We start from the raw sequence: 14,470 nt of genomic DNA, 5'->3' as shown, positions 1-14,470 counted from the left end.
GGACAGAACAAATTACTTCACAAAACCAAGCTAAGAAAGCTGAAGAAAATTCATTACATTTCTTAATTCCATACAGGTATAGCAAATTATTTCACTGACCTTCTGGTGTCATAATCCAAGGTCAAGCCATTTGGCCATCCTAGGTCAGTGTTGATGAGGATTTTACGTTCAGAGCCATCCAAATTTGCCCGTTCAATTTTAGCAACGTGACCCCAATCTGTCCAGAAGAGGTACCTAATGAGATAAAAGGCAAATGCAACAAGAAAAAAACATTTTGTTCAACCTACTGAAAATTTTATTTACCAATGAAATTCTTCATTCTTCAGTTTCAAAAAAAACCTCATGTGCTCTGTAGGTTGTGACTCCCAACTATCCTTCTGTCCAATCTTAAAATCTACTGTCTGCTCAATTTCCTCTGTTATTCAGTCAGCCCCTGGCTGTTGCCTACAGATTCACACAGCACATCTGTTTTTCCACTCACATCCTCCCCCTCCAACCGGCCTTTGTACAGCCCTTCTCCCTGTCCCACCAAAACCCCATACCTACCCCTTCTTGGGAAAGACAGCTATGGCTCGGGGCTCATCCAGACTATTGTTGATCAGCACTTTCCTAGAACTCCCATCCAGTCTAGCTACTTCTACAGTATTGCGTCCTGTGTCTGTCCAGTAGAGGTTCCTAGCAACCCAGTCCACTGCCAGACCATCAGTAGTCTTCAGGCCCTGACCAATAACAGTTTCCATGTTGCTGCCATTCAGATCAGACCGCCTGGATGGAAATAAAAGACAAGTGGATGATAGTGAGGAATGGATAGTTCCCGATAGCAATCACACAAAAAAGTCTCCCTAAACCACAGGGCCACTTCTTACTGCTACCTCCCAAATATCTTTTTCCTCATAATCTCCTGGAGGTCAAATACACCTTCAGCATTTAGTTCAGCAATACACATGATGCTGTGTGCCACAGACTAGGTGTGAACAGTGGTATACTGACAGCATCTCACAGTCCCCTCAACTTAATGGCACACTCCATAGCTTGCTGTGGCACAGCCAGCACACATAGCTAGGTGACCTGGGCAGTGGCCAAGTAGATCATTGGCACTCACCTGATGACATCAAGAAAAACATCTGTGTAGTAAATCTTGCCATCCACACTGTCATAGTCCAAAGAAATGACATTGTTCAGCTCAGGGACTGGGATGTGCACATCTGTGTGGTCACTGGTATCCAGTGAGATACGACGAATGGAAGCACGGCTAGAGAAAAGTAGGTAGGTCTCTGGAGAAGAGTCACATGTCTGCTCATCTCTCTTCAGCTGGATGCCAGTGGGGCAGGCACAGGAGAATCCAGTGGGGTGAGGCAAGCAGAGGTGGGAGCAGCCACCATTACGAACTCCACATTTATTAAAGCCTTAGGAAGCAGAGAAAGCACAGTTTTAGGATCAATATGGTACCAAGAGACCAATGCTCTATTTTAAAGGCTACATACATGCACAACCTGCTAGTAGTTCAGTTCATCCTAACTGTAGCCTCTATGAGAATCTACAGCTCTTCATAATTTTCCCTTGGAAAAAGAATCGGCCAAATGCTGATAGATTCACAGAATTGCAGCTGAACTTTATTATAGCTGGAAAAAAATAATGCTGAGTGAAAGATCCCACCCTGTGAAGAGCAGCATGACAATGCACCAGAGGCCAGGCTGACAAAGAAGCTTCTGTTTCAAGTTAGCCGCACACAGTGGCAAATAAACAAAGGCATCAGAGAAGCCTGTTGCAAGTGTTTGACGTATTAGGGTCATGTCTTAGGGTTTTGTTGTGTGTTTTGTTTTTTTTTAATTGAAAAGCCAGCACATATTTATTTGGAGTGGATAAGCACAGAAGATGCAGGGAGTCAGAGGAGAAGCCCAAAAGGAGCAGAGGAGGGGAAACATTACCAGGATATATGATGGTTGGAGCATCTATTAGCCTGAAGTTATATAGTAAAGTTATACTTTCAAGAGCAACATTCTACTGTTAGCAGCCACAGTATAAGTATGCACTGGGGAAATTCCACTGAAATAAAGCAACAACTCAGACTCGAGAGCAAGGAGGCAAGATGAGGTTGTATAGGATCCCCGAAGAGTAACATAAGGAATCTATCCCTAGCACAGAATAGTTTGAAAGCATGATATATCAATATCAGCTAAAGAAGCATTGATTCTATAGAACAAAGAAGATGAAGCCTACAATGGCTGGGCAAAAAAATTACTAGAACTAAGGTTTCAACGAGCTTAAGAGGAATGAGCATCTTTTGAAGTTAAAAAAGAGACAGTCCATTGCCAGTAGACTCAGGTGAAGCGTAACATGGCATGACTCATTCAGTCCTCTTTAAAAAAGGCCCTGATGTGTGTGAGAATGAGTCTGTCAGTACAATCCAGTGTAGGAAATGAAATGAAGGGGAAGAAACGAGTGCAGTAAGAAGTAAACAACAGAGCTATGGAGCTGGATAAACAGGGAAAAGTTTAAAAATAGTTACACAAGAGAGAAGAAGAAAAGAAAAACTGATTCTGGTGCTCTACTTCTATCACTCATGCTTCCTCAAAGGATTCAGTGACAGATTTCAAGGGCTACTGTCACCACTATGAGACACTACTCATTTGGGAGCAGGCTAGCAACTCACCTAGGGGCCGTGCCCTATCAACAGCTTGAATGTCCATGAGGCCCGGCAGGTTTGCCCTCACCAGGATGACATTGGCACCACTGTCCTTGTCAGCCCTGTGAATGCTGCGAGTTTGCCAGTCAGTCCAATAGATGTAAGAGTCCAGCAAAGTGAGGCCATAGGGGTGTTGCACTGGGGACAGCAGGGTGCGGCGGTTAGCACCATTGAGATCTGCAGCCTCGATACGCTGAAGGAAGAAGCAAGAACATCAGCCCCACACACAAAATACTTATGATAAACAATGACTATAACAAGTGGCAACCAGAGCCTGAACTAGAGATATTCCTCTCCACCCTCCCAGAGGCCAAGCTCTCAGAAAAGCTTATATTCCCCTTGTTCTTTCCACAGCTCACACAAGAGTTTCAAAACAGTCTCCAGGCTACCACAAATCCAATGACAAACAATGCTGAAGAAGAGAATCAGACCTCAGTGTGTGCATCAGCCCAGAGCAGCTGGGACCCAGCCTTATCCACTGCCAGTCCATTGGGCCAGCCCAGGTTGTTGCTGATCAAAACCACACGTCCTGAGCCATCCATCCCAGAACGTTCCAGCTTGGCATTCTCACCCCAGTCTGTCCAGTACATATACCTAAGGAAAAGCAGCAAGTGTTATGGAAACAGAGGTCAGAAGTTGTGTTCCAACCCATAGACAATCTTCCTGACAACACTAACCCCATCTCGTGGTATAAGGCTATTGCCCGTGGGCTGTCCAGATTCTGCCAGACCAAGACTTTCCTCATGGAGCCATCAAGATTGCCCACTTCAATACGGTTTGTTCCTGTATCTGTCCAATATATCTTTCTGCCAATAGCATCCACAGCCAGCCCATCTGTAGTCAACAGACCTGAGAAAACACAAAGGTGTATCAATCACTTCTCATTCTCCCAGCTTAGTCAGGAACTTCCAATGTTGCCTTTGTGCACCTCATCAAGATGCTTTAGGCTTTGCTTCCCCTTCCACCAAAAACTTAAAGAGATTGCTCCACCAGGAGACCAGAGAATCTCTTCTCTCTTTTCACACTGCACCTCTTTTGTCAAGAGGACAAAAATCAGTCTTACCTGTGGTGATGATGTCCTCAAATTTGGAGCCATCAAGGGCAGCCCGGCTTATTTTTCGCAGTGTGCTGTCTGACCAATAAACCTTTCCTGGGTTGAATAAGAGAAACTTAAATAAATCACCAAAACTCTTAACATCCAGACCCAGATATCTGACTACCAGCTAGGCAATTCAAGACAGATGTGACTGCACAGAAATAACAGCAGCACAAGGCTGTTCAGCCAGAGTGCAAAATTGTGTTCCAATCATCCCCCAAAGGTGCTGGCTATTAGAATAGATTTCTGCTATTCTAATAAGGTGAGCTTTGCAAAAGGTAAGGGAACGTACAACACTTTTTAAGCTAGTAGTAGAGTTCCACATTTTATTTCTCAGAATTTCCCAGAGGAGAGCAATCAGACCTTGCTACACAACAGGTTTACATCAACACAGCATCAGATTCTAGTATAAATCAACAGTCACTGTCTCAGCTCTATTGCTGTAACACGCTTCAGCTGGTAGAAAGCTTTCTTAAGTCCAAAATACACAGGAACCTCACTCAATATAGCAGACAGCTTTCTCCACTCAGTTGGGTTTATCCTCATATAAGGACATCCCCATCAGGAAAGGAACATTTTCACCATATAATAAAAAATATATATCTATTCAAGTTCACAACCTACAGTAAAATCTGCATCCAGATCTCTACTCAGACATTCAGATACTGAAGTCACTTATTGCCTTTCAAACAGGGAGTTGGATACACTATGAAGTTCAGACCTTCATGAGGATCCACTCCAATTGCAATGGTGTTTTTCATGGTGACATTGACTGAAACAACGACATCAGCAAAGTAGGGAATATCCAAAGAGACCATCCGTATGTCAGTCCTTCTGGCAAAGATCAGAAAGCTGGTCATTCCTGCAGAGAGTTGAAAATGAACAGCTATCAGTGAGAAAAAAGTCATGCAATTGCAAGTGTAATTTGTTGAGCATTCTGGAGCTGACATGCATCTGAGTGGAAAAGGGAAAGTCACAGATGCTTATGGGAGTCTGGGTACAAGAGATGTAATGAGTGACACAAAATGCTTCTTCATTTCCAAATTGAAGATGAGTACACTCATAGAAGGGTTGCTTCTGGTAAAGTGTGGGATCAGATTAGAGCAAAAATATGGGCAAAATGTGAGAACTGGTTTAGTTGCCAAATGCAATTTCAAGAACAATTCCTTCTGCAAAAATGCAGTATCAAATTGTTTCTTGTAGTAATTCCCTGTCACAGAGGAGGTACAGACATCAAGACTGGTTTTTCAAGGGGTAAAGCAGGTAAGTGCATAAAAGTAAAATTTGTTCTCTAACAAGGATGGGACCAGAATGTAGCTGTGATCCACCCTCATTGAAGATCTTACAGAGCAGACTCACCAGTGGAGCACGTCTTGCCATCAGACTGCAGGTTGATCCCAGTAGGACAGGTACAGCTATAACCTTTCGGAAGAGGTGCCAGAAGGCACAGGTGACTGCAGCCTCCATTGTTAACTTCACATGGTGTATGTACTACAGGAAAGATAACAGGAATCCATACAGCAGCAGGATGGGCACAAGAAAGGGATCTAACAGCTACAGAAATGCATTCTAGAATGGTTTTAAATACTAGGCTGAGAGTTATTCCCATGCTCTCATATTCCACAGTTTAAGGCATTGTGGGCTGACAGATAGTAACACATACTACAGCCTGAATAAACTCTAAGCTCAGTGTAGCTTGGGGTGAGTTCTGTACCTGGTGGCCTATGCCGGTGGAAAACATGAATATCCATAAGGTTCTCCAGATTGTCCTGCAGCGTTTCCCGTGCCTGCCCAGTCCTTCTATCTGCGCTCTGGATGCTTTTGGCCTGCCAGTCTGTCCAGTAGATTCTCTCGCCATAAAGTGTAAGTCCAAATGGGTGAGGTAGATTGCTCCCAATCAGCACCTAGTTAGATCACCCCCAGCCCCCCAAAAAAACGTTACTAAATGTCACTAAGGAAAAGAGGCTTCCCTTGCCCTTTCTCAACATCAAAATGTACAGACACAGCACAAGCAGTGATGGGGCAGTGAGAGCCCTCAGAGATTCCCTCAAACACAGTTTACAACTGAAAGGGAATCTCTCTCCTGGTGAAAGCAGCTCAACATGTCTTGATTTGGAAGATTTCACTTTCAACTGGAGAGAGAGGCAGGGGCCATCAGCACTCTGTGCTCTAGGACTTGTGCCTCATGCTCCCAGACTCCCTCCTCAAAGATGTTTTCCATACCTTCCTGTTGCTGCCATCCAGACTGGCATACTCAATGGTCTTCATGCCTGCATCTGCCCAGTACAAGCGCTGTGACTCATAGTCAATAGCCAAGCCATTAGGCCACGTCAAGTTGGAGGAAATGATCACCAAGCGATTTGAAGCATCCATACCAGCGCGCTCAATTTTTGGGTTGGCTCCCCAGTCAGTCCAGTACATGAACCTGAACACAAGGCCAAGAGAGAGGTGAATATGTGAAGCCTGTCACTGCCATTACACTTGGACAGTGGCTGTAGTGAGAAGTAAGAGCCTGTTGCCTTCAGCAGCTAGCAAGAAGCAGCACCAGACTAACATCATACTCATATTCAGCCTTGGGTTTTTGTATTATGCCTAAAATTATACTCAAACTGATATCCTTTTCACAGCCCATGTGCTGGCCTTATTAAAACGTGGAGGAAAAATTTAAAGGTCTAATAACTAACCAATTATTTACCAGTCTTCACCATTAGCCCTTTGTACTGTTGCTGCACTGGTGTTTCAGTAACCCCCTCAAGGAAAGCATAGCACACTTCTTTCTACCCATGCAGTTCCCAGCTCCATACTATGATAAGAAGTGAAATTTGTTGCTGTTAATCTACCCAGCATTGCTTTCCATGGTGCATTTGATCATTCAGTACTCCCACTGACACAATGCTTTGAAGCAAATAGGTCACTAATGTCACATCATGCTTAAGATCAGCCCTAATTTACCTGAGGAGGTCCTTCTGTTTCAGTTGTGGTTGATAAACAAGAGTGCTTGAGTATAAATTCAATATAGATGTGAAACAATTAAATAGAAAACATCTTGTTTGCTTAATTCACAACATTTTCTTTACCAGATCTTTAGTTGTTAGAAACATGAAAATATCTGACTGCTCTTGCAGCATGACACGCAGTTACTCCAGCTTATCTTGTTCTACTAGAGTCCAAAATCAGGTCTCTAATTTCAGCCTTTGGCAGAACATAGAACAAAGGTGCTAGAGAGATCACGGCACTAAATCAAAGCACTTTAACATCTTAAGACAGAAAAGAATTTCCGTGTCACCCCAGAAGAAAGAATCTCTCACCCTCCAACGGGATCCACTACGATATCTCTAGGTCTGTCTAGGTTCTCCCAGATCAGAACAGTCCTCATGGTCCCATCTGTGTTGGAGACCTCTATTCGATCTGTTCCTACAAAGATTGAGAGAAAGAATTAAGCACATACCTCAGGAATAACAACAGGTAAGGTAAACACTATCCATAGATCAATGCTTTCTTCTCCATCCCCCATCTCTTTTCCTGTCTGGAAGATAAATAAGAAACGTGGCTCAAAGTATCATCCCTGTCACCTGTGTGGCTGTGACTGGTACAAGGTTCTATGTCAGCACAAGTCAGCACTTTCCTAAGCTATCGAAGTATCTATACAATATAGACCTAAGACAGCAGCTAGAGAAGAATCACCTCTCCTACATCTCTTCGAACTTGTACTCCGATGGGAAACAACCTTCAAATCCTACCTGCTGCACCCCAAGATGTACTGTTGGAATACATGATGTGAACATGCACAGATATAAGCTCTGCAGCAAGAGAGCAGTAGAACTTGACTTCTGCTATAAGCCTTTCTAAAGAATTAGCACCAGGAACACTATAAAGAGAGGTTACCTAATGATTCCACTTCAACCTCAACTTTATTTAAGGGCGTCTTTCATTACTCATAATGAAGACTGAAACTCCAGTAAAGCAGAGGAGCCCAGTACCTGCATCAGTCCAGTACAGTTTGTTGGTGACCCAGTCAATTGCCAGTCCAGCTGGACTTTCCAGGCTGGTATCCACCACGACCTAAATAAAAACATAAACAAGAAAATCCTTAGTGAGATTAGACCCTAGTAAAAAAACACTAGCCCAATGCGCTACTTACTCACAAACATGACTTTCAAATAATAGAAGTTCAAGCAAAACAATAAGATATGAGAGAGACCATTAAGGACTTATTAGTACAAATAAGTCTTACACTTGAAGTTATACACCTGTTTTCCATATCTGTTCAAAACACAACTCCAACTCTTGAATTCTGTTTGCCTCATTAGAGCATAAGGGTATGTACAAGTCCCAAGGCATGCAGCTCTTGTTACAGTATTGCACATAACAGAAAATGCAACACATCCTCCTTTCAGAGTCTAGGGCTACAACAGAGGAATCAACCGCAGCTTGTAAATCAACATGCTTTTTCCCCACCTTTGGGGTTTTCCAGATAAACAGGAACCTACACCAAACTTGTGTTTTAAGTGCTCACTGACATCAGAGCCCATTATTGCCAGAACTAGACAAATCAATGAACAATAAATCCAACATGAACTACAGTTCCTCAGGAAGCCAGAGCTTCCCAGTGGTTTCAAATCAAATGCACAAGGAGTCTCCTGGCTAGATGGTCTCCACACATAGTTAACGCTGTACCTCCTGGCCTGATCCATCCCATTTTGCTCGGCTGATTGAGTCGGTGCTAACATCTGTCCAGTAGACATAGTCATCCTTTGAGTCCCAGTCCAGAGCCACTGCGCTGCGCACATCAGCAAGGGGGATGACATCATCTGACAGGTCATCTGTGTCAAAGCTGATCCGACGGATGTCCATCCTTCGGGCAAAAAGCAGGAACTTGTCAAGACCTGATCAAAGGTCGAAAGGTCTCCTTTTAATTTCTCTAAGTTCAACAACACAGTGATAGACACAGACAATTCCCTGCTATATCCAAACTTAATCATTTACATCATCTCTTACTGACAGGTCACAGCCCAAGACTGTATTGGTAGCAAAAATTATCATCTTATAAGGGATTGGGATCAGCAGGGAGTGTAGGAGTAGAGAACTGCATCCTGAGGTAATCTTTGCTAAGGGAACAAATTCAACCATATTCTTCAAAAAATGGCACAGACATTTCCACCTTTGCCATCCCTTGAGAATCTAGGACAACAGTTGGCCTAATTCTCCCACATGGTTGAAAACTAATAGAAACTCTGGAAGTCAGCAAGGTTGAATATCTTGGTCATCACTGACACAGCTCCTATAAAAGCTTTAGGAAAAGCTGTGACAGGCAGTGTGGCATTAGTAGCAGCCCTGGTGTAAAGACCCATGGACTGAGCTTCTCTGCATCCCCACCCATCCAGCCTAGTGAAGGGAATGGGAATGCAGAACGAAGAAATACATCAAAAAGGTGGGGCATTCTTCAGCAGGGCCCTAAATATTATCCAGTCAATTCAGCTGTATCTTCTTGGAAGAAACTGCTGCATATTCCCACGACCAACCCTCTGCCACCCACAGAACATCTGGACACGCAGGCTGTGGTCCCACCTCACTTACTCTGAGCACAGGCATGGCTGCTGGTCTTGCGGAAGCCAGTGGGGCAGGCGCAGGTGTAATCCTTGCTGCTTGGCAGGCACAGGTGTGTACAGCCCCCATTGTTGGCCCCACAGCGGTTTCTCCCTGCTCAAGTAGCCAAAGACAAAAACAACCACGCATAAAGCAAAGAGTAAAGGAAAGGGGGAAAACACCAGCCAAGGTGCAAAGCCCCACATGGATAACTTGTCTACACAGACACTACTTAAGAATAAGAAATCAAATTAAAGCACAAACTCCATCTTTAGGAGTCAGTATAGTAGAAAAACATTTAAATCAATGTACTTCCCAAACAGATTACAGTAATTTAAAAGGATTATTCTCATTGGAAAGCATTTACCCCTGAGTGTCAGCAGGGGGAGCTGCGGTAACACCTAGCACAGGGTTGCTACTGCTGAGGCACCTGTATCAAGCTGCCGGATGGAGCAAACGCTGCAGCAGCCCCGGACAGAAGTGGGGGATGCATTACTACACTAGGTTCAGGCTTAACATCTCTCTGCTTTAAAGGGCAGGTGGCAGGAACAGTTCTACCAGCGGCTCGAATTGGTCTCTACCCTCTCTGCAGTTACCTGCTGGCTGACGCTGAGGATGCAGCGTGTGGATGTCCATAGGGAAGTGGAGTTTGTTTCGGATGATCTCCTGGTTCTTGCCTGTGAATTTGTTGGCACTGTTAATGCTCTTGGTGTGCCAGTCTGTCCAGTACAAACTGTCCTCAAACACGGTGATAGCAAATGGGTGTGGAAGGCCTGCAACAGACATCCAATACAGGGCTTCCATCATGTTCAACAGGACTTGTGATAGCAGAGAGGCAAGGGAACTCTTACGAGTACCCCTTAAGCACTGCCACAGTCAATCTGCTCAAATCCACCATACATTAATGTGACAAGATACTTCCTACCTCCTGTCCATTGATGTCTCATCAATGTCTCATGCACTCCTCATTAGCAACAGAATTCATCCCACAGCAATTAAAAAATAAATAACCATAGAATAACAAGTCACCTACAAGCAGGTGGCTCTGAAACTCAGCTAAGCACCATGTCATTCTGCCTTCTTTGCTGCAGAGAACATTTCCAGTACCCAGCTCCATTACTCACCTTGGCTAATAACAGCTTTTCTATTCCGTCCATCAAGGTCAGCCCTCTCGATGACATGGTGTTTGGCATCCACCCAGTACATCCGATGCCCTGCATAATCAATGGTCAGTCCGTTGGGCCAGAATAGGTGCGTATCCGCAATGATGCGCCGATTAGAGCCATCCATGTTGGAATACTCAATGCGAGGAGTGTTGCCCCAGTCAGTCCAGTAGATCGTGCTGGAGGGGGCAGAGAGACACAGGTCAGAATACTAATGTCACACCTAATGCACACTGCAACACTTCCTATCAGGGTAAAACAATGTTGATCCCATGACCTCATGCATGAGACTGAGTTACAGCCATGGGAGAAGCAACAGCTGGAAAGGTAACACCCAGCACTTTCAGGCTGCTGAAACCTGAAGAGTCCAGAATAGGACTAAAGCTCTGAAAGCCCTCAGCTTGCAAGGCTTCCCAAACTGCAGGCACCAAGCAAGGGGCTTGCACTCAGGGGCACCCTTAGTGACCACTGTTCACCTGACCCTCACATGGAAGGCTCACTGAGGACTCCAGTTTTCACTCACCCCTCCATAGGATGGAGGGCAATCGCCCGGGGTTTCTCCAGGTTCTGCCACAAAAGCACCTTCCTGTGAGTACCGTCCAAGTTTGCTACTTCAATTCGAGATGTTCCAGAGTCTGTCCAGTATAATTTGTCATGTATCCAGTCAATAGCAAGTCCACCTATCTCCAGGGGAGAATTAAGCACAGAATGAAATAAGGAGCAGGCTCTGCTCAGAAAAATAGTTCCCTTTCTTTCTTAGCCTCAAGAAAGGCCCAGTTCCATCCTCCTATCTTATTCTCTGTCAGCAGAGATAAATTCCGGGGGGACAATTATCTCATACCCATTCCATCCAGCCCATTCCAGTGCTTAAGGAGAGGTATTCTTTTTTGAATGTGGGGAATCTACTTGTCTCCACTCACCCATCCCCATTCTCATATCATAGACAGGGCACAAGCTTTTGCCTTTTAGGATGACGCACCTGGGCTTTCCAGACCTGTAGACACCACTTCTTCCACATTGCTACCATTCAGATTGGCCCTCATTATGCGATCCAGAGTAACATCAGACCAAAATACCAGCTCCTTGCTGTGGTGGAAGTCAAGGGCAATGGCATTTTCCAAGTTGTTGAGGAGCAGCGTATACTCTGAGCGATGAGGCAACACTTGCCGGATATCAATTCGATTGGCAAAGAGCAGCACTGGCTCTGGCCCTGAGGATATACGAGAAGACAGCAATAGAGTACTTTGATAAGAGTCCTGGCTACCGTTCCCTTTACTATAAGTCTCAGAACACAGTCTTGCAGCATTTGTACTAAGAAATCAACACCCAATTACAAAACAGTTCAGACAGCCCCTTTCCTAACCCCATCACATAGTTCTCCTCTGAAAATGGGCAGTTTTAAAGATTTTGGCAAACGTTCACTCAGCAATATGTGATCAGTCCAGGTCCCATTTGAGCTCATCTCACCTGAAGCCGTACCACTAGGCACACACTTGGCAGTAAGGTTATAGTCTCCCTTGTCTCTATCCACCTTCTAGCCATGCAAACACAGAAGCTCTACCATACCTTCTACCACAACCTCCAACCACAGCAAAACAGGACACAGTTAAAGTATGCCTCAGCCAGATATAAAGTAAGTCAGTAGATACTTCCACTGAAAAAAATAAAAATAGGGCCCGAGACACTTCCAAAACAGAAAAAGGACACTGTTTCTGCCTCAGGGTGTAGGCCACCTGGATGACAAGGAATAAGACAAGGAAGCAGAGGGTGTCCTGCTGGCAAGGAAAGGAAACAGAGAAACACCACCCTACAGTCAAAATCATAAAATTTTCACAGGTTTTCACCAACAACCTGGACATACCTAACATAAATCCAGGTACTTCCTTGTGTGTGAGCAGCACAATGTTGCCACTGAAGCACTAGAGGCAAAGTTAAGAGAACTGGATCCAACAAACATTCAATAGAGTAAGACTGAATTTCTGTTTACCTAGAGCTTTGCAGCTACGCTTGTCAGGGCGCAGCTCATAGCCTTGCTCACACCAGCACTGGAAGCCACCTTCACTGTTGGTACAGCCTTGACTGCAATAGCCTTCCTCAGCACATTCATTCACATCTGCATTTTAGAGCCAAAGGGATAAAATTACTATTATAATATTAACAGTCTCACCACAAGCTTGCTTCTGCCTTCATGCTCCAATTTGCACCCCCTCATAGCCATCAACTGCAAGCACATCAAAGCAGCAGGGAAGAAGCTACTGCTCCAAAAACTCACCCTGGCATGACCGGCCATCTTCCAGAAGCCTGTAACCTGTATGGCAGGTGCACTGCACCATCCCTCGTACCATCTGGCACTTCTGAGCACAGCCACCATTGTTGACATTGCAGTTCTCTTCCCCTGTTCGTGGACCTGTGAAAGCAATAGATGAAGATAACTGAGCTGAAACCACAAAGCAGCTGCTTGTGTTCTCGGCTGTTAAGTAGCAGTCACCCTCAAGAACAGGCTAAGCTAGACAGGGATGATACAGGTTGTGCTGGAAGCTGCCTCTTCACAGACAGAAATGTCCCTGCAGGCCACAACCAACAGGGAACAGCTACTGGACAATGAAGTTCGGTAAATATGGCTGCAGATTCATTATCTCTGCAAACAGACTTTGATACCTGAGAGTATAATCTTCTCCCCATTATTCCTTCTCCACAGTATGCAATTGGAAAACCACAGAGGTCAATGTCCTCAGTCTTCAACCCACACTCCCTTCCATTAACACAACCCAAGCTTTCTTACACACATCCTTCAGCAACAAATTGACTCCCACACACAGTGCCTCCATTTATAATTAAGACCTGACTTGCAGAACTTACGACAGTTTTGATGAGGGCTCTCATCACTGCCATCTCCACAATCATTTGCTCCATTGCAGAGCTTCCGTTGGCCAATGCAACGTCCATTCCCACACAGGAACTGGTCTGGAGCACACTGGGGGGTCCCTGCAATAGAGGAAGAGGAATATAAGCAGACCAGAACTTACTGATGGAACAACAGTCATGGCAAAGTAATTGATAAAGAATGTTTTCTAAGATTGGTTACAATCTTTATATATGAGCAGAAATCCATTACTTCCTCTTTCCTTGAATTCAACTCATCTTCCACTTCACACTGCACCAGATTTCTTTACATTGATTCAGAGGCTTATTAGCTCGCCTTCAAATTGAGGCCAGAGTTGCTTTATTGGAAGTTCAGCTATTTAGTTTCTCTCAGAATGACTTCAGGGTTTTAGACTAATTCCCTTTGGTTCCAGATTCCGCAACGTTCCTGAGCGTGTATCAGAAAGGAGCAAGTTTAGTCATCTGAGATGCCAGATCAGCATGGCTATGGATCTTAAGCCTGCAGAGGAATGTGTGTCTTGTCCAGCACTAACTGCACTGTGACAGACTTGGAATGAGATTTACATGCATCCTTGAAATGTGAGCTCAGGCAACAGGATTTCACACACGAGCTACACACTTCAACTTCTGCTGTTGGCAAGGACACCACGGAATTCCTGTAAGTAAAGTAATGCTATTTGTAGGGACTCTGCCAATCTAATTGTTTCTTCAGCGATAACTGTGCTGCCCTATTGCCTCTTATTTCTTGTACCTCTCAAGCTGACTTTGTTAGTGGTTTCCAAATCATCACACTCTGATAATCCTACGAATACAAGACAATACAGTTACCAGCAAAGAAAAAAATAACTTGGCAGACTGCCTGTAAGCAGAATGGAAAAGGGTAGTTGTGAGATTATCTAAGAGAAATAAGAACTAACAGACACACCAACTGGGAACACAGAAACACAGAGACTCACTTTTCAGGGCACAGGAATACTTTTCATAAAGGATTCTGAAACTTGGGCCACATTTATCATAATGAAGATAGAGATTCTTACTTAAGCTGATCTCCTAGTG

The 14,470-nt window shown here is 44.4% G+C and overlaps 1 protein-coding gene across 3 annotated transcripts in view; it reads right to left on the bottom strand.

Annotated features, from left to right (window-relative positions):
• Positions 1-14,470, bottom strand: part of LRP4 (LDL receptor related protein 4) — a 74,629-nt gene that overhangs the window by 8,852 nt on the left and 51,307 nt on the right. For 2 of the 3 annotated variants that reach the window (XM_015864521.2, XM_015864526.2), the window contains exons 9-30: positions 13,391-13,516; positions 12,804-12,938; positions 12,519-12,644; positions 11,511-11,741; positions 11,055-11,211; positions 10,493-10,710; positions 9,965-10,141; positions 9,360-9,485; positions 8,460-8,668; positions 7,763-7,844; positions 7,091-7,196; positions 6,006-6,207; positions 5,497-5,686; positions 5,142-5,273; positions 4,504-4,644; positions 3,750-3,836; positions 3,364-3,535; positions 3,118-3,280; positions 2,654-2,879; positions 1,103-1,406; positions 547-765; positions 100-234 (exon numbers count right to left, since the gene is read on the bottom strand). In XM_015864521.2, coding sequence (XP_015720007.1) covers positions 100-234; positions 547-765; positions 1,103-1,406; positions 2,654-2,879; positions 3,118-3,280; positions 3,364-3,535; positions 3,750-3,836; positions 4,504-4,644; positions 5,142-5,273; positions 5,497-5,686; positions 6,006-6,207; positions 7,091-7,196; positions 7,763-7,844; positions 8,460-8,668; positions 9,360-9,485; positions 9,965-10,141; positions 10,493-10,710; positions 11,055-11,211; positions 11,511-11,741; positions 12,519-12,644; positions 12,804-12,938; positions 13,391-13,516 — 3,664 coding nt within the window. The remainder of the gene's footprint in view (positions 1-99; positions 235-546; positions 766-1,102; positions 1,407-2,653; positions 2,880-3,117; positions 3,281-3,363; positions 3,536-3,749; positions 3,837-4,503; positions 4,645-5,141; positions 5,274-5,496; positions 5,687-6,005; positions 6,208-7,090; positions 7,197-7,762; positions 7,845-8,459; positions 8,669-9,359; positions 9,486-9,964; positions 10,142-10,492; positions 10,711-11,054; positions 11,212-11,510; positions 11,742-12,518; positions 12,645-12,803; positions 12,939-13,390; positions 13,517-14,470) is intronic. The other variant, XM_015864522.2, reaches the window with a different exon arrangement.

Source organism: Coturnix japonica, chromosome 5, assembly GCF_001577835.2.
Source record: "Coturnix japonica isolate 7356 chromosome 5, Coturnix japonica 2.1, whole genome shotgun sequence".
Lineage (NCBI taxonomy): Eukaryota > Metazoa > Chordata > Aves > Galliformes > Phasianidae > Coturnix > Coturnix japonica.
This window is presented reverse-complemented; position numbering and strand designations above follow the sequence as displayed.